Below are 26,504 nucleotides of genomic sequence, written 5' to 3'. Positions count from 1 at the left end.
GGCAAGGAGCAGGAGCTCTCGTCAGGGCCACAGCTCTCCCATCAGCCCCCTGGGCTAAAAGCCCATCATCAGTATAGATAGATCGTCTCAAAAAAAATCCCAAAGAAGCTGGAAAAAAGGCTGTCTTGGCGGCCGCGGAAACGAACACGGAAACTCCCACGTGACGCGCACCGAGTTCGCGTCACCCGCACGCACCGCCCTATAGGCTGGATGGACGGCTCTGCTTTTATCCCCTCCTTTTATTTATTCCATTTACTAGTAAAATGTCCGTGCGTTGCTACGGTTTGGATAATAGAGAAGAGTTCCATCGAGTGCAACATGTAATTTTTAAATTAAGTAGAAAATATCAAATGCTTACATATGCTTCTCTGGTAAGTACAATGCTTCCATCCCAATGTAGCACACAAGTATGAATTCATGCAATTTTTTCCTTTGAAGTGCTAGCAAATCTATGTTGAAGCTTGTCGAAAACTGTCAATTCTTATTTATTATAGTAGCCAATAGACATCCTACAAAGAAATTAATACACTCTAAACTGTTGGTGTTCATTGGTTCAACTATCAATACTCTCTTGTGTTCAGACTTACAATCATGACACATGTGTAGCCGGTGGATCCTATGCATGGAAGCATTGCATATATATCAAACAATATTTACCCATGTAAGGCACTGAATAGAAAGAAATGAGCTAACAGAACATACAAAACACCTTATTTCACAGTTACATGCTAGAGATATTTTTTTTCAAAAAGGAGGAAATCCCCCGGCCTCTGCATCGCAATGATGCATGCAGCACAGAGACATACCAAACCTTTTCATAGTGCTGCCCCGGTGACCCTATATCTAGATTCTAGAGCTTAACTCTAGTTTGATTGTCACACTGACCATATAGTATGTTCTTCATGAAGAATTATCCTAAAATTACAATCCAAAAAATTCTTGTAAACTGGTATCTCAAGAAAATCACTTGATTCAAGAAGAAATAGATAAATAGAAATAATAAAGGAGCTTGACATATACAGATTAGTCTGAATTTTTTTGAACTCTTAGATTAGTTTGAATTAGTACTACTTAAAATGTTATCATTCCGGTAACATTAGAAGTACCGACCACAAAATTACTCCATATCCTAGTGGTTGCACGTGAGCCGTAGGATTTGCGTGAGACAGCCTGGCGACACGATGCAGTTTCCGATCGGCACAATTTGTCGTTTCCAGTCTTTTTTCCTCACTCATCAATTCGTCCCCATCCCTTTTCCTCTTTCTGCCATAGTGATAAGGTTCGTCAACACAAAATCGGCTTCCGGTGGAGGGCAAGCTGCTCGACGGCGATAAATCGCGCGACCAAGACGGGGGAGAGCGACGCCGTGCGGCGAGGAATTTCAGTCGCTGTTGCGTCGATAGCTCGTGCGACCGCGGCGGGGAAGAGATACGTCCACGCGACGAGGGAGCCTAGCCGCTCGCTGCTGACAGCTCGCGCGACTGCGGCCTGTGCAGCAGAGGCGCGTCCGCACGACTACGGAGCTAAGTCGCTAGGTGAGTCCCTCCAAAAACTACGCTCGTGTTGTCCTCCCTCTGTTTTTACCCGCTCCCTCTGTTGTCCTCCCAGTCGTGTGTGGGGTGGTGCTGGGGGAGGGTGTGGAGAGGAGAGAACTGGGAGAGGAAGAGGCACGCACATCGGGAGACATTTTTGTTCATCAATCCCGTGGTTTGAGTAGTTACATAGCAACAGCTAGGCTATGTGGATTCACGGGGAGCATTCAGATGCAATTTTCCTATCCATCAAATGGATTTCATTTATTTGATGGACAATTTTTGGGGGATTCACATAGCTAGCGACCATGGGGATATATGCAGGGATTGGGATTGAGAGGCAAACTTTTTTTGCAGACAATGGATTGGCAATTTTATTCAACATATCTGGGGCTATTTATTGATTCTGTGCATCATTGCTAGCATTTGTTAGGCAATTATATGCTAGGCAGATGATATTTTCCAAAATAACACTTCGGGGTAAGAACAAGGTTGTGTGAACTGAACTGAACAAGGCAAGACATTTCAATTATATTTTTTGTATAGTGGCCTGAGCAAGGTTGCCTGCACAATCATATATGTTGCTGCATGTAGCACTGCCTGCTGTGAAGTTTCGTTAATATTGGTATTCCTTTCAATATTGATTGAAGAATCATCGCAAAGAGTCATTGCCATGGTTCTCACATGCCTGAATCTGTATGGGAAATTTTCAGAGTTCTTAAACATGCATTAACTATGCAATTATACTTGGTATGCTGCATGTACTGGTTCGTTCTTGCAGGCCTGAATTAGTACAGGATTTTTTTTATAGAGTCCTTAACATGCATCAGTTATGCAAGTATATGTTAAACAGAGGAGGGGCATTTTATTCATCAGATGGGGGCCATTTTAATTTGGATTTGGCTGACAGAGTAGGAACTTTTTTACTGTCATTAAAACCTCCCCCCCCCCCTCTTATTTTGCGTCATCCCCCGTATACATGCCTATTTGTTCCCCTTTACCATCTGCAGGGCTAACTGGTCACGACCACTACTCTTTATTTTCACTTTTTTGTCGCAGCTGAAGGCTTACGTCCAGCACAACAATGGATGCAACCTGTTTGTGGGACTACCGGAGACTTAGAAGTTCAATTCAACAAAGCTGCCAACATCTTTCCTGCAAACGTACAAAAACTCAAACCGTCACCCCCATCTCGTTTTGGTGTCCTTTCTTTAAAGCATGGCAAAAAAATGTGTCGCCTCTGTTTTATATAGACCAATTTTTCACTGGGACAGAAATATTGCCTACAACGGCAAACTAAAGTAGCCTGTAATAGTAAACCATGTGTTGCAGAAATGCACACCATGCTGCCTGCATGGCAAAGCACAAGAAGATTGACTTGTTCCATTGGTCTAATTTTTGACAGATTTATAACTCAATCAGTTCTAAACAAAAAATATGTTGTTCAACTACAACATGACCACTTGCTAAATCCTAGATGTTATCAATAAACAATAACGCTAGATTGATTGTGCAGTTTACAGAATTGGTGAAATTTGCACTCCATCTTCCAATATCCAAAGTGGTCAAGTTTAATTAATTAGAGCTGGGTAAAGAAGGTATGTGACCTAGAAATTCAAACACTAAGTCTGGCTGACACAACTCCTTTCACTTGCGGTCATGCCGATTTCGTAGGTCTGGAGTTGTCAGTTCTGGCTGAACTTTGTTTTTTGTGTTCCTGCATACACCGACCAAGTGCCTCAATGCGGTCATGCTGATTTCTTGCACCAGGTGAGCCCGACCAAGAGGAGCTAGCCAGATATGGAGTTCTCATTGCCGCCATCCTCCGTTGCCCATCAGGCCTGGCCTTTCATAGGTGTGTGTACTGCATGTTTTCATTTTCAGGTCTGGCACCAATCTGCAGAGGAGCTTGCCAGATTTGGAGTTGTTGCCGCTAACCTATGTTGCCGCCTTCTGTAGGTGTGTACTCCAGATCATGTCGCGCCGCTGTTCTGCAGGGCCGGCCGTCCGGCTCAGGCCGGCCGGCCCTCTCCGGCTCTTCCACTCTCTCTTGGTCTCTCCCCTCCCCTCCAGCCGTCTCTCTCGGCCTCTCCCTCCCCTGCAGCAGCAGGGCGCTGGGCGGAGGAGAGACCGAGAGGGCCGGAGGCGGAAGGGAGAGTCGGAGCCCAAGGGCAGGGGAGGGAGAGCCCGAGAGAGCCGGCCGAAGGGAAGGGGAGGGACTGAGGGAGAGTGGAGGCGTGGGCAGCCGCCGGCGCGAAGAAGCCTCCTGCAGCGTGCCCTCTCCCCCTTCTATGTCACTGGATAAGATATAAGAAAGGAGCGCGGGGTTGAATTCTAAAAATTCAGGGGTTAATGTATAAAACCGAATCGTTTTTTCAGAATACCACTTAAAGAGGGACTGCGGGTTTAATTTTACAAAACATAAGGACTTTTTGTAAAATGTGCAACGACGGACGACCAGAAGCATTAGCTGCTTTATTAGTACTAGTATAGTATAGTACTAGTATAGTACTAGTACTAGTACTACTAGTACTAGTATAGTACCAGTATAGTACTAGTACTAGTATAGTATAGTACAGATGCCCGTGCGTTGCAACGGGCTAAAAATATCGTAAAACCTGCTCCGTATGACAGTACGGGCCATATCTTATATCCAGTTTTGATAAACATCGGTAATAAGTTAATAATGTTATTGCTTTTCGGAGTAATTTTTTTGGAGTTTTGTGCATTAAAAAAAAAGCGTGAACATATTTAAAAGCATGAAGGTTTGGAAAGCAAGAAAAATTCACTCTTTATCTTAAAAAAACACGTACGCTCTGTGTCCGCACTTAAAAAAAGGATTGTTAGTGCCCAGACATACTATAAAGTTGAGAAAATCGTCGGGATGTCCTTTGATGGCTTCTCCTTCATCTTGGCATTATCATCGGCATGGAAGAGGAATGATGTAAGTGTTTTTAGTGGGATATACAGATGGTGAAATTGTTTAATCCAAAAGTTTTTTCTTAGAATTTTTAAAAGATTTAAATGCAAATGAATTTATTTTGAATGGAAGAGTAGTGGTGCATTCAAATGGGATTGTTTATATACATTTTTTTTGTTGATATTCGAAAGCAAATAGGTTTTTACTATGCTGATTTTTTATAGAAAATGTTGGTTCCTAGGTTTGCAAGATTATGTTCCATTCTTTTTCATTTGCACTATTTGAACTTGGCCCAAAGATCGAACCTCACACACTCCCCATCATCAACATAAAAAGGAAAAAAATTCTAGTAAATTTTATGTGGAGGCCACGCCGTGTATGCCTTGTCTAAAATTTCACTCACTTTTCATTATTGTATCTGATAATGTGTTCATAAGATGTGGAAGGCATGAATTTATTTTTGGTGGAAGAGTAGTGGTGCATTCAAGTGAGATTGTTAATATATAATTTTTTTTGTTAATATTCAATTACTATGTTGATTTTTTTTTTAAAAATATTGGTTGCTTGGTTTTCAAGATTATGTTCTGTTAAAAAAAGGTGCTCATTCAGGATTTTATTTTTTGCAATCGGTAGCACACACACCTGGAAATATCCAGCAGCTTCTGGTCGGTGGAGCCATTAAAAAAAGCAGCACCAAAAGAATCCCCACCGAGAGTTATCCTGCGTGGAGTCCTCATTACCAGAGGAGCGCTGGCTCGTCTTCTCCGCCCCTACCCCCTTCCAATGCGCGATGTGCTGCAGCCACACACACCCTGGTGGTGCTCTGCTCCAGCCATAACCCCCTCCACAACCAATGAACACTCCTCCCTCCCGCCCTGATGATCCTCGGTGCCAGGAGAGGACGCCGGAGCTGGGCGAAGCGCCTTGCTTGGGGCCTAGCTCTGTCCTATCCGTCGAGCGAAGCGCCAGGTCCGTCGTGCAGGCCGTGCTCCCCCGGGCCGGGCACTGTCTTGTAGTCGCCTTGCTTGGGGCCTAGCTCGCGATGGTGACCATGCCCGGATTCGCTCCGTTCCCATTTTGATGCGGCTTGTTTTAATCCTCCCCATCTGCTTTTTTACAGATGTTGTTGATTCAACGGACAGACCTGCCGATCTGATTTCCCAGGCCGTCGCCTGTCGATTGATCCGATTTGGTTTGGACCTATGGCTGTTCTGTTAGCTGCTGATTGCGCGCTTATCTGATTCAGAGTTCTTCCTTCGAACTATGGATTGCGTGTATTCTCCCCTCTTTTCCCTCTTTGATTATAAGCTCCTTCGTTCTGTTCCTCCTTCACTGGTTGATTTCTGATGCGGCAAAGTCGCTCGCGTATATAAATTGATTGGATTGGATGCACATGAGCGAGGTGGGACTATTTTTGAGTTCTAATCCTCACAGAGAAGTGCGGGAGCCATGGAGGGGCGCGCTGGAGGGAGCAGCTTGGGTTCTTGCCGCCATGCTCGCCATGTCGTGCCATCTCTCGTTTCTCTCCTTTTTCTTGGTTTTCCCCTCTCTCTCTCCCCCTCATGCTTCCTCGTTTTCTTTGAGGAGCACGGCGGCGCAACCATGGCGCCACCCAGGAGAACCCCAACGCCTTGCAAGGTCCATCTGCCGCTCGCCTGGATCCGGACGCCGTCGTCGTTCCACGCATCCAACTCGTCTGCCACCACCCTGTGCAGACCTCACTCAATCGGATCAAGCGAGAGAGCCGCCTGCCGTCGTCCCACACGCTCGTTGACCCACCTCGATCCAGAGATAGGGGTGGGCCCGCCAGCGGGGTAGGCGGTGGCGACGCACGGCGGCGACCTGCGGGCACGGTGGGGGCGGGATGGGCGGCGGGCTGGAGGTGGGATCGGGAGGCAGACATGGCCGAGGAGGACGGGTCATGGCTGTTTCTTTTTTTCTTTTATCTCCCATGTACGGAGTACCAGTTTGTGTTTGTAACAAATGCAGGGGGTTTTATGCAAAAACTAAACATTTTTAGTTTGTGTTTGTAACAAATGCAGGGGGTTTTATGCAAAAACTAAACATTTTTCCAGGGTGTCACTTAAACAGGGACTGCGGGTTGATTTCAAAGAAATAGAGGGGGGTTTTCGTAAAATCGCGCGCGACGACGTACGACCAGAAGCCATCGGTGCTTTATTAGTAGGTAAAGATAAAGATAAAGAGGGAGGGAAAGATTTATTAGGCGCCGAACGTTCGAGAAGGCAGAGGCGCTTCCGGAAGCTACCCCGCGGCCCTACATATACAGCGCCACACGCCCCACCCCCGTCTCGACCTCACGATCCAAGCCAACAACAATTATACTACGACCCGACCCGACCCGACCAGCGCCCTCCCTCTTTCCATCAATCTTTCTCCCGTCCCCCAAATCTCTCGATCTCGGAGCAGCGATGACTCATATCCTTCACCGCGAATAAAATTGCCTTCTCTGTTCATCTAATTTTCGTTGATTCTTGTCTAGAATTGGCCGGATTATTACTTTATCTGTTACCGTGTGCGTGTGTGTTTTGGTTGGATCTGTACGTGTTGTTCCTTGACCTTGCTGGCGGCTGCACGCGGCGACCAGAGGGAGCGGGACAGGCAGAGGGCGCAGGCGCGGAAGCCGGGGGCCAAGGGCCGCGACGACGGGCTCACGCCGGAGCAGCGACGAGAGAGGGACGCCAAGGCGCTGCAGGAGAAGACAGCCAAGAAGGCGGCGCAAGCCACGCAGGGGGCCGACGACGCCAAGAAGAACGCCGCCGGCAAGAAATAGTAGTTCGGATCCGGATACCGGCCCAGCGGCATATTGGATCTGTTCTGTCTGTCTCGTGAATTGTCATGAAGTGGAGAGATGTTCTGATGTAGAATTTCTGTGCGATGTGGTTGCGCCCGGCTTGTAGCACAATTCTTTCGGCGCCTCCAGATCGGGCCCGTGTTGTTGATGCGTAATTCGTGAATCTTTGATGCAATGAGATTAATTTCGTCGTTACATCCTCTAAAGCTTTTCCGGAATTCCTGACCAGCGTCTTGTTCTCCTCGGTTTGACAAAGATTCTGGAATTCGACGTGGAGACGCCCCCTTCCCGCATCAGATGCCGCCGCCCGCCTCCTCAACTCATGGTGGCCGCCGAACTGCCAGATCAGGCCAGAGCGGCCCTGGATCGGGGCTGGCTCCTCTCTGGCGGCTGGTGGGCCGGGGATCGCCGGATCCGCCCGGATCTGGCCGGCGCGGCCCTGCTTCGTCGCCCGGCTAGGGTGTTCGCGGCGTGGTCTCCCTGGTGGCGGCGATGTGGGTCGTTCTCCGTGTCTTGATGGGATGTGCGCGGTGGGTGGATGCCGGGGCGGCGGCCTCGGACGGCGTGAACGGCGTGGCCTCTTGACGGGCGACGGCCGTGGGAGCTGGTGGTCCGTGACTTCGGCTGTGCGGGCGGCGAGGTCTCGGTGGACGTCTACTACGGTGGGTCGGGGTGCCCCGTCACCCGGCGTGCCTGCTACGATGAAGTCTGATGCCTTCTTCGGCTGCGGGCGCTCCCCTGGCCAGATCTTTGGTCGGGTGGTTGGGACGGGGGCGGGATCGGGGGAAACCCTTGGCCGTCGGCGGAGGCCACGACAATGGCGGCGCCTTGTGGGCGTCGGTTCCCTTCTTGGAGGCCTTGTCGAGGTCCTATCCCGTCTCTCAATGTGCTCTTCATTTGGGCGAAAGCTCTAGTTCCCCTTGCGGGCGACGGCGTCGTCCCTTCGTCGCGCTCCTTCTTGAAGGCGTAGCCTGGGGTCCCTGGAAGCACGGTGGGCTCTTCGTGGTGCGTGCGAGGTGTTTGGCGGCGGCAATGTGTGCGGCGATTTATCTATTCTACCGCTGATCTTCGTCCTGTGGTAGCGCTCCATCTGCTTGGTGATGTTCTTCTGTAGGTGGTGGTCGTCATTTGGCGTCATGGTGGCATTGATGGCGGAGGGCCTGCCAAGGATGGCACCTCAATCTGCTTGGAGATGGACCTGTGGAAGATGGTGGAGACGACACCTGTGAGTGCATCAGACCGGTTTATGCCCCAGACCCGGTATGTGGCTAGGCTAGGGATTCCGGCTTTCGGTGTTAGGTTTAGGTGAGTGGTCTGGGTAGGGGCCCAGCTAGCACCCCTTCATCATATGGATAGGAGTAGCGGCATATGTTGCCTAGTTGGTGGATTCAGGCTTATTGTTGTAACACTTTGTAAGGTCCTCGAGAATAATCAATAAAGTGGCCGTATGCATCTTCCAGATGCAGAGGCCGGGGTCATCCTCCTTTTCTAAAAAAAGGCTTTTGTCTGATGTTGTCTGGTTTGTGCAGTTTGGTCATCCCAAACTATGGTCCAAACTCTTTCCCTCCTCCGTCCCTCCGCGGTGGCTAGGGCAAACTCTTGTCTCCAAACTTCTTCGATGAGCTCGTGGATTTGCCTTCCTTGTATGCTGTTCCAGCGGCCGGTGACGGGGAGGGAAATTTCGGTGCTTCCGCTCTGGTTCGTTGTTTAGATTAGCGTTTTTTAGTCCTCGCAAATGCGGCGCTTGGATGGATGGCGGCGCTTTTTCTTAAGAGTTTGTCTAATTTTTAGTCCTCGCAAATGCGGCACTTGAATGGATGGCGGCGCTTCTTCTTAAGAGTTTGTCTTTCGGGCGACGGAGTTCCGGGGTAGGTTCTTGTCGTTTCCTTCGGACGGTGATGTTAGGGTTTCTCGTCGTATGCCGAGATTTGGTGTCTGTTGTTTCAGACTTTCTGGCTGTCAAGCACCGACAACGGCTCGTCTTGACGGTGGTAGTGATCGTTTGGTAGTTTTGATATCTTGAGGTAATTTTTATTATGTGTAGGGTGCTTTATAGTGATAATGGCTCGTCCTGGCAGTAGTAATTGTTTGATAGTTTTGATATCTTGATGTAATTTTTATTATGTGTAGGGTGCTTTGTATTTCCGGTGGACTTTTAGTAGATCCGAATCATTTAAAAAAAATGAATGCAATCCTGTATTACGCCTCCGACAACCTGACCCACCCAAACCTTCTGATGATGGAAAGGTCCCCTTGTGAGCGTGGTCCTGTGCCGCCCTCATGTCCCATCAAGGAGGAGTTGCATTCCCCGCTGCGCTACCGCGTCAAGGAGGAGCTGGCGTCACCTCACTGCCGTGGAAGGAGTCCCCCACCCCACGCAACCACGACGTCTAAATTGAACACCACGTCAAGGAAGAGCTGGAGTCGCCGGCACACAGCGTCCAAATCGGACGTCGTGTCAAGGAGCCGCCGCCGCACAACAGGTATGCCTTGATCGATAGGCCGGCGTCGCCCCCCGCCGCAACTGGCACAACTAGTTCGTCAAGGAGGAACTGCTGCCTGCGATCACAAATGAACGTGGGGCGCATCCTCCTATACGGTGCTGGTGGCGGTCCCTCTTTGTCGCGGGTCGTATAGGAGGACGAGTGGCTCGCTTTATGCCTCAGTTGATATGGATCACACGAAGGAGAAGTTTTGAAGTAGGATTGAAGACTACTCCAATAATGTGATCGTCCATTCCTGTCAGACTCAAGGCTCTCCTACCGATGGAGTGTGATAAAAAAACAATGTAACTGATGGTCCGGTCGTGTTGATCAATCCAACATTGCACCACCGAGTGGAGTGAAAATCATGGAGTATGGGCCTATCATCCAAGACCTATACAAGCAACACAATAAGAAGGGCAATGACAATCAATTAGTGGTGCACCATTGCTACAAGGAGCTAGTTGACAATGAGAAGTAGATTTGAAGGAACTACAAAACCACATCGAAGCAGGCAAGAATTAGCATCTCCGTTGATGCAAATTGCGTGGAGTACGAAAATCTTCACACTAGGACGTGTGGTGCCAAATTTGCAAAAGAGAGGAAGAAGCATGGTGCCGCAGACGCTTACTAATAGGAGCTTTGAGCTATGACCGAGAGCACGAAAGCCTTGTCGGCCGAACGAAGAGAAGAAAAGGCGACGAGGCGGAATGTACTCAAGTTCATGGAGGACAAGAAGTGAAGAGCAAAGATGGTGGATCAAGGGAGGAAGACGGATGCGGAGTAGTGTAGAATTCCACTTGAGCACGAGAGGCTTGCTAAAGAGAAGAGGGCCGAATAGCGTGCTATCATGTTCATGGACCGAGCTTGTTGGATGCCACGGCGAGGAATATTGGGAACTCAGTAACGGTCGACAGTGACGATGATAGTGGTGGCCGTGGTGATGGTGATGGTCATGGATCCGAGCTCGATGGATGCCATAGCATTATAAATTCATAGGGCTTGGTCCACGACATAAGGCATGCTATGTGGGAGCATAAGTTGGGAGCTCAAGTTACTGCTGGATGGGAACATGAGTTAGTTCAAGTAGCACGGGTTAGTCCTAGCTGGAAACACAAATTTGTTCAAAAACATTCATCGATACCTATTAACATGAGATTCGGTTTTGAAAATCTCAACAAGAGAAACACAACGTACGAAAACATTTTGTGATTTGGACGTACAACTCAAGAGATAAATAGTTTAAAATAAATAAGTAAATAATAAAAGCACGAACAAACCCACACGTGCTCCCGTACTTGAGAAAGAAACGCACAAAAACTCTAGACTGCGACAAGTGACGCATATACAGTTCACTACTTGTCACCATCAAAAAGATGAGAATGACCTTTGCAAATGATACTTTTTAACTAATCACTTCAAAAACTACCAAAAACTAAAAGAACAAACTACTCTGATCTTTTATGGGTTGGAGTGCGGAATTTTTGGGCCAAAACGTCTATAACCTGCCGTGAAACGAAGCAAAGACAACAACTACCAAAAACTTTTTAAAAAATCCTTACAAATCTTTGTGCATAAGATTTCACGACTATAGCATGGATTAAGCTATATTTACTTCTCAATCGGCCAAGAAATAGCAAACCTGATTCTGAACAGGATACTCACTATTAGGCCAACAACACAAATTAGTACTCCCTTTTTAAACTATCTAATGTTCTAAAGCGTTTTATATTAGTTTACAAAGAGAGTATTTTATTTTCATGGCAGCATGTTGCATGTATCTCTACTCTTATAAAAATCGAGTTGATGATGATGGTGTGCCTGCCATCTTATAATATAGATTGTCCGATCTATATCCGACGGATATAAAGCAAATTATGTCAATTTTGCAAAAAAATACCCGCACCTCTCTCCATAATTACAGATAAGGCCTTCCATCGTTCATCCTTATCTTTCACAACCTAATTGTTGAGCAATTAAAAAAGAAGCCTCTGGAGCAAATTGGCATGGTGGCCACTGCCGGCGTCGTCCATCCCCATGTCTCCACTCAGTCCGACCACCAATCACCACCACGCCCCACTCCTCCTCACCTTGTCTCTCATCTTTCTCGAGATATCATTAATTTTTACACATAGGATTACTCTTACATGGGTCAATCACAACAGATGTTTTGTAAAAAAATGCATTTTGATGTTCCGTGCAATGCACGATCATCTTGCTAGTGTGAGTTAAATGGACTGAGCTTTAGTCCAAAAAGAACAAGCAAAGGAGAAAAGGCGTACAACTCTATTGAATAAAAAAAGAGTCAATTTACATTGATGGTGCTAAAACTTGGCGTAAACGATCACTTTGGTGTTAGAAATTGTGTAGTACATTAAAGTGGTGCAAAAACTTTGTTTTAGTGTGCAAATAAAGTGCTTATCTTGTTTCTATACAGAATCGGCGCTGACTAGGCACATGGGGCCGCTGTCAGACAATGGACCGGAGAGAAGGGGAGTGTGGCCTGATTTTTCGAAATCATCCTTGAAATATTTTTTTCACAAAACCCCCTGTTATCTTGGAGAGGTGACATTTTTTCAACTCCATGACAAGTGGGCCCTGCCTGTCAGAAGAGAGTGCCTACTATGAATTGAAGGCACGACCTACAACTAGCAAGAAATCGGGCTAGCCACTCCACCAATTGCGTTTGCTTGTTCAACATGGATAACGATGGGTATATGTATTTAGAGCAGCTCATGTGGAAATTAAATGGGCTGCAGATAGAGCGGCCCATTTGCACCTGTTCGTTTAAAAAAAAATATTTGTAAAACGAAATTAATAAAAGTCATGTGCAAATATTTGTGTGATACAAATATTATATATAAAAATTATTATTCCTAAATAAAAATACATAAATATATACAAGTGTTTTATATAAAAATATTTACTTAATACAGATATTTAATAAAAATTAAAATACTTACAAAATATTGTTTTTAATGAATATTCATATGAAATTTTAAATTATAAATTATAAATAGTTTAAAATCTGCAAATATTGAACTATACAAACGTGTGTAGAATTATTGAAATGTTTGTATAACTAAAATGATTTTATAAAATTTAATTTTATAAATATCTTTATTATCTGAAATTATATGAACATTTCTCTAATTCATAATTATTATTTTAAATATATGAATTTTAAAATATTACGTGAACAATTTGTAAATATAAGTTATTTAGTTTTTATGTAAAATATGTACAAAAAATATTCAAAGGTTTTTTATTACTGAGATTATAATTTATATTTTTTTTAGGAAATCTGAGATTGTAATTTACATACTTTCCACAAATAAATTCGAAAATCGAACAGGTGCAAGATGGGCTGCACTGCCTGCAGCTCTTTTGTGCTCCACATGGGCCGTTATTAGTTCATAAAAGGTCATTATCTCTACTATTAAAGAAGAATCGAACGTCGTGATGGTTTAACCTCCTACTCCCACCTACAAGCGGTCCTTCCTTTCTCTCGCGCCTAAAAAAAGCAGCCCACTCCGCGTGGACGTGGCCCGGAAAATAGCCCACACTTCTTACACATCCCCGACCGAACACAGAGAGAAAAATTGTCGCTAACTCAGACTCACGTCTCCGCCTCCCCCCAACTCCCAATTTGCTCCCGATCCAGCGATCACGGAGGCGATTGATCTCCCTCCCTGGTCCTTGCTAGTCGTTCGTCTAGCCCGTACAGATCTCGCCGCCGATTCGCCGGGAGATCAGAGCATCCGCGCCTGGTCTCCTGGTCGTGCTTGCGAGCCCGTCCCCCACCATAAACCTCTCGCGTGCGTCCTAGGGCACGTGACCGTAATACACCACTACTAGGGTTTCTCGGGGCGAAGAGGATAACATGAGATATGGAGAGGGTGGCTGGGTTGCTGGAGCAGATGAAGCTTTCGGAGGAGGAGAAGAAGGGGGTGAAGATCCGATGGACGACGAGGGTGAAGGGGAAGCAAGGGGAGATCCAGGCGATTGGGAAGGTTTTGTCTGATCGGCCGTCGCACCCGGAGGCGATAAGCTTCTCGCTGGGCTGCTGCTGGTGCCCGCCGAAGGGGGTGGATTGCAAGGAATTGGGGGAGAACATATTTCTCTTCACCTTCAAGAAGGAATCTGGGAAACCGAAGGCGCTGGAGGAGGGTCCGTGGATGTTCGACAATGATTTGGTTGTTATGGTGGATTTCGTGCCAAGTAAGAGAATAGAGCAATATGTTTTTGACGAGGTTCCAATCTGGATCCGGGTGTTTGGTTTGCCACTTGGGAAGATTGATGAGGACACGGTGGAGGACATTGGCAATCTAGTGGGCAAGTTTGTGCAGATGGGCACGGGGGTTGATGGCTCGGCAATGGGGAGGTACCTACGTATCAAAGTCCGCATGCCAATCACTAGACCAATTATGCGAGGCTTTTACGTGGATGAGGAGGTCGAAAGTGATGAGGAGAGGATGGTGGAAGGAGAGAAGATGAAGGAAGAAGAGATGCATTTCTGCAGTTTTGAATATGAGTTCCTTCTAGATTTTTGCTATGTGTGTGGGATGCTGGGGCATGTGGACAAAGGCTGCTCGGTGAGACTGGAGAAGGGGGAGAAGGCTCAATATGGGAAATGGCTGTGAGCAGATATGGGGAGGCATAGGGGGGAGGAAGGGATACCTTGGAGGAGCAGTTTCCATGGTAGTGGGAGTGGCAGTGGTTCGGGCGGGGGGAGGAATTATGGAAGTGGAAGGGCAGGGGGAAGATCAAGGAGCGATAGCCTCACATGGCGTAAACCGGACTCTAGGTCAAGCGGAGGGGGAACGGAGGACGGCGAGGAGGTGACCAGCCTAAGTAAGAAGGCCATTGCTAGAGAAGGACCGGTGCAACATAAGAGATTGGAGTTCGAGGTATTGGGTAGCGGAGTGGAAGGAAGAGGTGCACGGGGGAAGGGGGAGAAGGGAAGGGAAGGAGATACTACAGGAGATAAAGCAATCGTTGTGACGGGTGCAGATACAAATGTTGCAGACCCTGCGGTTAACTTGGAGAAGGAGAGAGCGAGCCTAGACAAGGGGAAGAAGGCCAATGTGGACCGTGCAAAAAATGAAGGGAAGGAGAAGAAGGAAGGATATGTACCTAAAACCTACAAGAAAGTTCGACGAGAGGATAAGGGAGGCAGAGAGAACAAGGGGCCTACTACAAAGATCAGTGGCTAGAAGAGAGGTGGTGAGATGGTAGAGGACGAGGATGCCATGAAGAGGGGAAGGGTGGACATGGAGGGTGGATGTCAGGGGGTGATTGATGGAACAAACGCAATATCGGCCGGGCTGCAAAAGCAGCCCCGCCGGGAGCAATGAGAGTAGTAAGTTGGAACTGCCGGGGACTCGGAAACGGCCCGACAGTTCGTGGCCTCTTGGATCTCAAGAGGGCGGAGGGTCCCGATGTGGTGTTCTTGTGTGAAACGAAGCTTTTTGAGAAGGAAATGGAGAAGTATCGATGGAAGGTGGGGTTGGTGAATATGTGTGTGAGGAATCCGGACGGGAGGAGTAGAGGACTAGCTATCTTGTGGAAGCGGGGTATAAATCTCTCGCTGCGGTCTATAGGGAGGAGGCACATTGATGTCGATATCACGAAGGAGAATGGAGTGGTGTGGAGATTTACCGGGGTCTATGGGGAGTCGCAAGCTAGTAGGAAGAAGGAAACATGGAGAGCATTGCACCTCCTTCAGCAACAACACCAAGATGGACGACCCTGGTTGTGCATGGGAGACTTCAACGAGATCTTGAGTAACGAGGAGAAGAGGGGTGGAGTAGATCGGGCGGAGGGATGCATGAACTCATTCCGGGAGGCGCTAGAAGGGTACAAGATGAGTGATTTGGGATATGAAGGAGATACTTTCACGTGGCGGAACAATTGCACCAATGCGGAGGGATACATTTGCGAACGGTTGGACAGGGCGACTGCCAATATGGAGTGGTGTACGGTGTTCCCGGAGTTTCGTGTGTGAAATGAGCCGCCTAGGCATTCTGATCACATGCCCATAGTGGTGGACACGGTTGATATGGGGAGTAACAGGAGGGGAGGGAGTGGAGATTTCCGTTTTGAAGCACGATGGCTGAGAAAGGAGGGTTGTGACCTGGTGATTGAGGAAGCATGGAGAAGGGTGTGTGAGGGGGGCGAGGTGGATGTAGCTGCAGCTTTGAAGGGGGTGGCAGCTGACCTGTCGAGATGGATCAAGGAGGTGCTAGGAGACACAGAGAGGAAGCTGAAGGAAGCGAAACGTGCATTGGGAGTGTAGGAAGCGAGATATCATCCTGGAAAAGGTTGCGAAAGAAGTGAGGCTGCGCTGTCTGGTGGATCACTTGGAGGAGGTAGTAGAGATCAAATGGAGGCAACGCGCTCATGCATGGTGGTTGAAGGAGGGTGGTAGAAATATGAAGTTCTTCTTCCGCTATGCCTTGGCGAGGAGGAAAGCCAATCGGATCAGGCGGCTCACGAGGGAGGATGGAGTTGTGGTGGAAGAAGGGAGAGATCTTACTAACTATGCTCAGTCTTACCTTCAGGGCCTGTTTACTTCTAATGGTAATCACGACTATGACGAACTTCTTCGTTCGGTGCCAACAAAGGTCACACGGGCCATGAATGAATGTCTTATGGCGGAGTTCACTGACATGGAGATAAAGGCTGCCTTGGACCACATCGGGGACCTCAAGGCTCCAGGCCCGGATGGCATGCATGCTGTGGTGTTCAAGAAATATTGGCAGTTAAAGGGCAAGAATATTGCAGAGGAGGTGATGAAGGTGCTAAGGGGAGGTGAGCTTCCACATGGTGGAATGATATGAGGTGGTGCTGATACCAAAAGTCAAAAACCCCTCGAGAATAAAGGACCTGAGGCCAATTAGTCTCTGCAATGTCCTGTACAAGATCATTTCCAAGGTCCTCGCAAATCGACTCAAGCTTGTTTTGCCACAGATAATATCAGGCAATCAGAGTGCCTTTGTGCCGGGGCGAATGATCACAGACAACATCTTGATGGCGTATGAGATATCACACTTTCTGATGAACAAGAGAGCGGGCAAGGAGGAGCTGGCTGCGGTTAAGGTGGACATGAGCAAAGCCTATGACCGGGTAGAGTGGTCTTTCCTAGAAGCCATGATGATCTAATTAGGCTTTGCTAGAAGTTGGGTGAAACTCGTCATGAAGTGTGTTACAACTGTCAGGTATCGAATTAGGGTCAATGATGATCTCTCTGAACTGTTTGAACCTTCCAAGGGGCTCCGTCAAGGGGACCCCATATCGCCGTATCTCTTTGTGATCTGCGTTGAAGGGTTGTCAGCCATGCTTAATGACGCACAGAGGAGGGTGGGTGTTTAACGACATCCAAATCTGTCCAGGGGCACCTGCGATTTCGCACCTATTCTTTGCTGATGACTCGCTTTTACTCATGAAAGCCCAGGCCAGTGAAGCTGAGGAGCTACAGCGGATATTGGCAGTCTACGAGCAGTGTTTAGGACAGTGTATAAACCATGAGAAGTCAGCGATCATGTTTAGCAAGAATTGCCGAACACAGTCTAAAGACATAGTGAAAGCCACTCTTCATATTGATAGCGAGGCATACAATGAGAAATACTTGGGGCTACCGGTGTATATTGGACGATCTAAGAAGAAGGCATTTTCCTATATCAAGGACGCCATATGGACTCGCATGCAGGGCTGTAATGAGAGAACTCTCTCCAGGCAAGGGAAGGAAATCCTGGTGAAGGGAGTGGCGCAGGCCATCCCAACATTTGCTATGTCCGTCTTCTACTTGACCAAAACCTTGTGTGAGAAGATCAGCGCTATGATTGCTCGATACTGGTGGAGCCAGCAGGACAATGAGAATAAAATCCATTGGGTGGGCTGGCCAAAACTCACATGGTCGAAAGGGAGAGGTGGGCTCGGTTTTCGGGATATTCATGACTTTAACATCGCCATGCTTGCCCGTCAGGTGTGGAGATTGGTACAAGAACCTAAAAGCCTATGTGCTCAGCTTATGAAGGCCAAATACTACCCCAATAGCTCTATTCTCGAGGCAGAGGAGACTGCACACATGTCATATGCATGGAGAAGCATCTGCCATGGCATTGAGCTAGTAAAGCAAGGTGTTATATGGAGGGTAGGCAACAGTGAGAGTATACAGATATGGGAAGACCCTTGGATCCCGAGAGCCTGGTCGCGCAAAGTGATTACACCGAGAGGGGGTAGCTTGCTGACCAGAGTCTCACAGCTAATTGACCCCATCATAGGTGCATGGGACACACATAGCTTGTACATGACACTTTTTGGGAAGAGGACACAAATCTGATACTCCAAATGCCTCTGCGGGATGGCGCTGTCGACTTCATGGCTTGGCACTTTGACCCCAAGGGTATGTTCACGGTTAGACAGGCGTACAAGCTAAAAAGGGCTATCTCTGAATCTGGTGGGGAAAATGGAGGGCACCCTCAACTGGAAGCTGGCAACCTGAATGATGGTGGGCAGGACAAATGGAAGCGAATTTGGCGCATGCCTTGTCCGGGAAAAATCAAGCATTTCATTTGGAGGATGGCGCACAACACCTTAGCCACCAAGGACATCCTCTGTAGGAGGGGCATGACCATACATGATCACAAATGCTTTCTATGCAATTCACGCAGATGAGTCTGGTAAGCACCTATTTGTGGAGTGCCAGGAAGTTAAGCACGTGTGGCGAGCACTCAGGCTTGAACACGTTCGTCAGCGACTCGAGGTGTGCGACTCTGTGGAGGCAACGTTTGACACCTTGTGGAAGATTCTGGAGAAACACCATATGCTGATTGTTGTGGCATGGTGGCAATGGTGGACACAGAGGAACAAAGTGAGGGAGGGGGAGAAGCCAATGGAGCATGAGCAGTTTGCTTGCAGAGCTGCATGCACGACCGAAGAGTATGAGGGCTATTTCAGCAAAACTGCCAAACCCCATGCAACACCACAACGCTGGCTTCCCCCGCCGGCCGATGTGCTCAAGTTTAATGTGGATGGAGCCCACGTCCCAGGTGCGTAGACGGGTGCTTGGGGGGTGGTAGTCCGCGACAGCGATGGAGAGGTGGTGGCGGCTCGTGCAGGGCGGAGCGACCACGTGACAGACGCGTTTGGCACTGAACTAATAGCGGTGGAAAAGGCCTTGGACGTGGCTGCTGAGCTCGACGCTGTGCACCTCATTGTCGAGACTGGCGCCCTCCTGATGGAACAAGCGCTCAATAAACGAAGTCCAGACTTCTTTAGGCAGGCTCAAATGATTAACGACCTGAAGCTCCAAATGAACCTCTGGTTTGCATCTTGTGAAGTGATTCATTGTCGAAGGGAAGCCAACATGCCGGCTCATCATCTTGCTAAGCTAGGTTTATCTCTCCATAACGGAGGAGTTCTTGTATCGGATGTGGATGTTCCAACTCATGTAGCTGACGCTGTAATGGCCGATTTAGGCCCAACTATTGCGTAATAAAGCTATATGATTGCTATCAAAAAAAAACTTGCTCTCGATCCCGATCCCATCTCTCTCCAGGAAAAGTCACCGCCGCCGCCGCCGCCAGCTCTGCTCGTTGCCCCGCCACCTCTCCAGCCGCTGCCGCGCGCCTTCTGGATCCAGGTGAGGGATGCCTCCCGTCCCTTGCGCCCGCCTAATCACGGACAGCGGCGACGCTGGCCTAATCACGGACAGAGGAAGATGAGGTCGTGGTTCCAAAGCGTGGCGGGTCGGCGCTGTTGATTCACGGCTGTCGACTTCCTTGTTTGCTTCTGGCCGCGGGTGCGGCGCACCTTGTCTTCATGTCACCAAGAAGGTCTGCAGTCCATCACATCATCTAATAACTCCAAACGCCAGCGCGACCATCATCATTCGATGCAAACTTCAGGGCGACCACCAGAAAGATCTTGATATGCCGCCATTATGCAGGAGCAATCGGTTATGATGAGATAGAAACTCCAGAATACTTGCACTTATAGCTATACTGTGTGTCTTTTTTCTTCCGGGCTTCATATTCATTGGTTGATATGATTTCTTAGGTTAGGATAAATGGCAACATATTTGGATAATCTTGGTCTGAAAGCTTGTGCAGAAGAAAAAAATTTGCTTCCCAATCAAGCAGTTCGTCAACAACAATGCCAAGATTAAGTTCAACATGGAAGCCAAACAACTTTTTACAGTGTGCACTCTCACAAGTATTCTGGTTGGTAGTTGTTTCCCTCTCCTGATCGAATGAATTATGGATGTCTCTTGTGCTACTGATAGATTGGTTTGGTGGTTGGTGTGATTTTTCAGGCCTGGTAAACAAGAGGGCAGCCAACTGCTCATAAAGAGAAACCCGATAAGGAGATCTGGACATATAAGGTGAATATCGCTTCTCTTTGAATTCTTTCAGCATGAAACATAGATGTGCACATTCATATAACTTTTATTGTCCGTGTTGCTTCAATACGAATTTTATTATCGGTTCATCTTTCTAACTTTAACCAGTGGTATGGTTGTAGACCGGCAGCAAACTGTAGTACAATAAATCTGGCAATTAATTTGTTGTATTTCCGCATTCCGGTATCAACTACTAAGGAAAGTAGTACAATAAATGATTTTAGCTTGCATCGATTTTTCTTGTTACTATGCCTTTTTCCAAAGGACAAATTAGTTTTAAAGTTAGTTTTATTTTTCACCATTTGACATGTTAATATTTTTGCCGTGTACTGATATACTCCCTCCGTCCCAAAATAAGTGTCTTTGATTTAATATAACTTTACAAAGTTGTACTCAATCAAAGATGCTTATTTTGGGATGGAGGGAGTGCTTGCCTTGCGTTTTTCCTTTCTTTTGGTGCTAGTAAGAACAGATGTCGGTTGATATGCTCTTGTTATGACCCTGCTAAGTACAATTAACTTTGTTTTAAAAAATCACACATATATTTTGATTCATAATAGCATTGTAGGCAAACGATTCGAACACGCGGTTTCAAAATTTAGACAACAATTTTCAGTATAGTATTCTGAGGACTACTAGATGGTTTAAGGTGGCAGCTTCAGATCCGGATAGTTGTTTCATATGTTGCAGTTTTTCTTTACATGAAAATTTCACACGGGAACATTGGCTAAATTTGGTGGGCTTAGTAAATTTCTCTATGGAATATTGCATCACTTTGTGTTGATTTTTTTACACGGTCCTTAGTTGCCAGCATGTAGGTCAATCGTAGTTGTAGGCTTTTAGCGCTTAGTGTTCTTGCAGTTGTGTGATGTCAGGCCAAGCATCGTCTGCAACTTGGAATTTTAAGAAACTGAGGTAATATGATTTTTTCTATGTAGCGAAGCATCGCTTTTAGCAATCTCCGAATTGATTATTATATTTCCAAGAATGGGAATCTTTCTTGCAAATGATTTTGACTAAAAAGTTAAAGATGTTCGCAAGTAAATTCGATTTAGTTTACAAGTAAACAAGGAAAGTTGTGTTTATCTCTACCAATAGTGATCTCTACTATTCAAGGAGAATCGGATGTTATGATGGTTCGACCTCCCTCCTATCGCTAGCTATCGATACATCCACCCACCCACGTCTTCCATCGATTTTTTTTCCAATTACCATCCAGAAACCTGAGGCAAGTAAACGGGGGAACCAAGCGATGGTTCAACCTCTCCCTCGTATGATCCCATGCATAAAAAGATCGCAGGAAAAAAATACCACGTCGGCCAGCAGAAAAAAATTTGAAAAGCACGCTCTCCACCTCTTCCCATGACCTACCATATCTTCCTCACGCACCAGAACAACCCGCCGCCGTCCTCTCATTCGACCACCCGGCGCCCTCCCTCTTCCAGTTGGTCATAGCCCACGCTCCTAGGCGACGATCGTCTTGGTGTTGACTATCGTCATGAATCGAAGGAGGCGGCGCTTCGAATCCACTCTTCCATCGGCGGTTGGCTGTGATCTATTGAAGGTGGCACTGGCGACCGACGGTGTGAAGCCCATCTTCGGATCTTCCCGTCAGCGAAGTCGATCCTCCACAAGGGCTTCTCTGTGCTGGTGCGCTATCCCGTCGGCCCCCTCTCCCCTTTCCTCGGGCATGCACCGACCAATCATCACCAACGGCAGAGTGTGTGAGGAGTCTCCACACGCGCGCTATAGGTTACAACCTTAGGTTTGATCGTCTCTTCTACCTTAATTGTGTTTAGACCATTCCATTAGTGGTAGTAGTTATTAGGAGGAGCCCCTCATATCTGGATTGAGAATTTGCTACTATGAGATTTCCATCCATGTGATGCTCTGCTCAATTGGCATATTATGCAACCTGTACATGACCAAAAAAGCGCTGAGCGCCGAATCCCGTCCTTGAGCAGGCTTAGGAGTTGAAGATTCCTAGACTCCCATGAGGTGAGTGTCATCGGGTAAAGCTATGTTATGAACAGGGTCAACTCATATGAGGATGCCAAGGAGATCAACTGGATTCCTTTATTGCTATTGTTGCACGACAATATCTATTATCTACTACTACTATTAAAAGAGCAAACATTATCTTCATTAAACGCACTCCATATAATGTACACACGACAAGTCAGATCGATGAGAACCACACGTTCATACCCCGTCATTTAGATCTAATCATTGACATAACAGCCTGCCCTCACTGCAAGTGCGTCTAGCAAATCAAAAAGGCAGACGAAAACTCTGCCATACTCTGTTCAAAAAAAAAAAACTCTGCCATACCTGGTACTACGCAGGAGTGGACGAAAGGTCTTCGGAACCCACGTAATCCTACCCCTAAATTAGCGCTAACCTTCTCATCTTATCCCAAATTTAGCGCTAACCTCTTTGGCAGCAGAAATCTCCTCCAAGCAAAGTGAACGTGCGTGAGGCGGCCACCGGCGAAGGAGGCCGCCGGTGGCCGCGCGCGATCCCCCGGTGCGGCGGCGCCCGCATCCCTTGCCTCTCCAGCTGCACCGGTCTTCTCCCAGAGCACGAAGTGGGCGCGCGCGGGGTGGCCGCCGGCAAACGGGGCCGCGTGCGACCCCCCGGTGCGGCGGTACCAGCTCCCCTCGCCTCTCCGGTCGCACCTGCTCCTTCCTAAGCACGACGTGAGTGCACGCATGGCGGCCTCCGGCGAACGAGGTCGCGCGCGAGCCCGCGTCGCGGCGGCGCGGAGCCCACTGCTCCCTGCCGGTTTGAGATCCGCACGTGCTGGCGGTGCTCGCCTATCCGCGCGCCAGGGCGCCCACGCAGTCCCTCCTCTTCGCCGGCGTCGAGCGCTACCGCATCCTAGAGTGTCTTCTTTCGGTACGTACGCCCTTCGCCCACCCTGGCATATACGTCCCGCCCGTCCTCCGTTGAGCGTTCTGAGACAGATTTTGGGGCTCATAGAGTTACTGAATTAAGGGTTTTGTTTGCTGACATGTTGCTGCCGTGGTCCAGAGACTGCTGGGCAACAGATCGCGTTCACGCAAAGACTGGCAGGGGGACAGCCTCGACCGCGACGAGGATAACATTAGGATCCAACATAAGGTTCCTGGTCCACCCTTTTCGCCGCACTGAAATAGGAACGCTTGCTTTTACCTGGTGCCGATGGTTGGGGTTCTGCAGAGTGCAGACTTGGCGGAGATCGCATTTTTCCTCGGTATCACGCATCACGATTCAGGTGAGAGGAATGCATCTCTTTGTTCTTTGAGGCTTACATTTGTTGAGTGTTAGATTTTGTTAGACATACATCAGATATCTGGGTGTGTGATGAGAATTGCAAACTCAGATTCGGCATGCATCATCTTTTATGATGTTTCATGGCAGAGGTAGGCGGGTGGACCTTCTTCGTCTAATTATTAACTTGGTGGGAGCTAGCTGCTATGTCGACCACCCAGAGTGAAGGTTGGTATAACACTGATAATCGGTAGCTATTTTCACTTGAACAGTTTCCAGCACTGTAAGCAGAAAGGATTATTTGATGCAGAATGTACTTTATTGTACAGAAAGTATTAGATGATGTTTTAACCTCAGTATATTGGGGCATTCGAAACATAGATTACCTGACAAATTGCTCCCTGGTAGTGTTGATGAGCAGTTTGAAAAGGGTGTACAACTTGTAGATTCCATTGCAGAGAAACAGGCATAAAAAATTTCAGAAGAGTGCAAGCTTTTTCCTGCTGCTGTCCAAATACAATCAATTAACCAACTGTAAGTGCACCCAATTCGATGTTCTTGTCAATTGTATTATTTAGAAGCGCAGCTTCTAAGCACACATATAATTCTGAAATGGTATGAATCTATGTTGCTGTCTTCAACCCCCAGATTACAAGCAATTTCAAGAACCACCACCATTTCAGTGTGAGCTTAGAATAAATATAGTATGTGTGTTTAAAAATCTTCCCTTTATGATTGTTTAGAAATCTAGAGTATCAAGACTGTTCTATTTCTACAGGCTTTTTTAGTATCATGTATAAAGAATGGCATGCATATTTTGGAGTAATTACAGTGCATAGCTGGTTAGTTTAGTTCAGAAAGGGGAGAACCATAAGGAGTTGTTACAATTTAAATCTTTGCTCAGTTTCTTCTTTAGCTCATTTCATTTGACTTTTGTACAACCAAATCAGAAGCTTGGATGATGTCAGGTTGAATCTCGAGGTTCTCAAGCATTTTTTATGGTAGTCCCTGTAATCTAAGTAAAAAGTTTTAGATGTTTGTGATGGTCTTGAGCATAGGTCTTTACAAGGGTCTGGTAGCAGTTCTTCTGATTGGAGGCCCTTCATAAAGAACTAGCAGCATGGTTCTTTAAAATTACCGGGATAAGATAGTTATAATAATCTTTGGCAGTATCAAAACTATAATTAAAACCACACTACATTTATTTGTTTCCGCTATATTTAAATTCTTTTCTGATTCCAGCTTGTTAGTGTTGTTGCAGACTATTGGTTGTTACATATTTCAAATCACTTCGGCTAATCATGTACATATATTTCCAGCTTATGTACTTTACTATTCAATATATTTTTGTTTTAAATCACATCTAATATCCTTATATAATTGTAACCCACAGGTGCCTGTTGATAGCGTCTCCCATATCAAGAGGCTTGAAACCAATTATTCAGTTATCATACATATATTCAGTGTCAGAACGCTTTCTGAGTGAATCATTGCTATTGACTGCTCCTTATTACCATGTATAAGTAATGAAAGGTTGTACTTATACTCTGTCTTCATCGCACAGGTCCATGAGCCCAGCATAAGGAGACAACTGATACAACAAAACAAAGTGAACAACTTAATCTCTTATATGTCTAACTAAGCATATATAGATAATACAACATTTATTTGTTTTCTATAATTTTACTGAGCATATGTGTATGAGTTTATAGTCAGTGTGTTCCACACCCACTTTGTTTTCCTAGAATCCCATGCCATTTTATATTTCTACAACTTGCATGGAAGGAGTGCAGCAAATCTAAGACCATAACGACATGCATTCTAAGGAAAACATAATCAAACTCCTATCACTTAAGATACCATTACTACTAGCGGAACAATGGAACTGAGTGTACATTATCTTTCTTTCATAGCAATTATCCATGCTGATGAAATATACGGCCTTCATGTTTTGCAGAACAATTCAGTCGAATGTACAAAGTCGGTAACCTCATTATGAAAATGGATAACCTTGGATGGTAAAGAAGACTTGCTTAGTCTATTCCTTTTGCTCTGCTTACTAATGATGCCGGAAGATGCAACATACTAATTGTTTTGTTGTATGTGTGTGCAGCACTTTAGCTGCAGATGCAGACCAACATCTTTTGTTTCACTGTTATTGCTGAAAACTGGACGTGGTGAATGTCAGTCAAAATTTTATCCATTTTTCATTTTCTTCACATTTTTAGTAAAATGAGTATTCTGAAAAGCTTAGTAAATATATAAATTGGTTTCATAACGTTTGGATTTTAGAGGCTTGTCATGCACTGCAGGTTTTACATGTTGACGAGCTGCCTTGCATATCAGTGAAGTTATTGAGCCAGTGCTTGCATACATATATATGGTTTAATCGTAAGAACACTCTTCATAGTTGTTTTTCAAGGCTGAGAAGGTGTTGCTGTTGGTGACATGTGCGGAGCTTCTGTTGGTGTTTATCTTGTAATAACTCAATTTGATAGCGGAAACTGATTGAATTATCAATGTACATTTAGGCATAGAGCATGAGGATGTATGGAACTTCTGAACACTTTCAGATTGTCTATAAATTAGCAGTCTTGGCCCCTTTAGAAAAGAGAGTACAACTAAATTATTGAAAGTGCAGTTCTAGGACAAGTACTTGCTGAAATTTTCAGGTCTTGGGACAAAGTACATCTATGAACAGTATGCCTCATTTGGCTCTTGTGGGGGCAGGGATAAAATAAACCTGCCATCAGTAGGCGAGTTCAAACACTGGATGGCAACGTGTGCTAGACAGATTTTTTGAATATTTGTGCTACCCATTTGGGTACGAGTGATGCTCACGGAGGCCATTCTATGTTGCTGACTAACTGTCCTGTCTATATACTCCCTCCTTCCTGTCTATATACCCATTTTGCGTACGAGTGATGCTCACGGAGGGAGTAATTCTTTATGTAGGCGACAATTCAATCCTGAAATCCTAGAGTTCCATGGAAGAAAAATGCGTGTGCAAGAACAGTAGATTTGATCTTCTTTTAAAACTTGTAAGAACACTAAATGGTGAAACAACTTACGTTATTATCCGGCAACGCGACCACAAATC

At 46.5% G+C, this 26,504-nt stretch overlaps 1 protein-coding gene and 2 long non-coding RNA genes across 9 annotated transcripts; all 3 read left to right on the top strand.

Annotated features, from left to right (window-relative positions):
- Positions 1-1,333: 1,333 nt before the first annotated feature.
- Positions 1,334-4,010, top strand: LOC119342930. Of its 2 annotated transcripts, XR_005165812.1 has the most exons (5): positions 1,334-1,535; positions 2,592-2,695; positions 3,049-3,130; positions 3,303-3,387; positions 3,492-4,010. It is a non-coding gene; the product is annotated as an uncharacterized LOC119342930 (long non-coding RNA). The 2 variants fall into 2 exon arrangements; XR_005165811.1 differs by having other exon boundaries at positions 2,592-3,130.
- A 2,738-nt stretch (positions 4,011-6,748) lies between these two features.
- On the top strand, positions 6,749-7,459 carry LOC119342916 (small EDRK-rich factor 2-like). Its single transcript, XM_037614208.1, has 2 exons — positions 6,749-6,888; positions 7,047-7,459. The coding sequence occupies exons 1-2, from the start codon at positions 6,882-6,884 to the stop codon at positions 7,241-7,243; spliced, it is 204 nt and encodes a 67-aa protein (XP_037470105.1). The 5' UTR covers positions 6,749-6,881; the 3' UTR covers positions 7,244-7,459.
- A 15,175-nt stretch (positions 7,460-22,634) lies between these two features.
- Positions 22,635-26,504, top strand: LOC119342893. Of its 6 annotated transcripts, none has more exons than XR_005165791.1 (4): positions 22,635-23,050; positions 23,186-23,408; positions 23,555-23,632; positions 23,813-25,695. It is a non-coding gene; the product is annotated as an uncharacterized LOC119342893 (long non-coding RNA). The 6 variants fall into 6 exon arrangements; XR_005165790.1 differs by having other exon boundaries at positions 22,648-23,050; positions 23,555-23,938; positions 24,798-25,695; XR_005165798.1 differs by having other exon boundaries at positions 22,648-23,050; positions 23,555-25,013; positions 25,362-25,695.

This window comes from Triticum dicoccoides, chromosome 1B, assembly GCF_002162155.2.
Source record: "Triticum dicoccoides isolate Atlit2015 ecotype Zavitan chromosome 1B, WEW_v2.0, whole genome shotgun sequence".
Lineage (NCBI taxonomy): Eukaryota > Viridiplantae > Streptophyta > Magnoliopsida > Poales > Poaceae > Triticum > Triticum dicoccoides.
The sequence above is the reverse complement of the archived record's forward strand: the minus strand, read 5'-3'. Positions and strand labels throughout refer to the sequence as shown.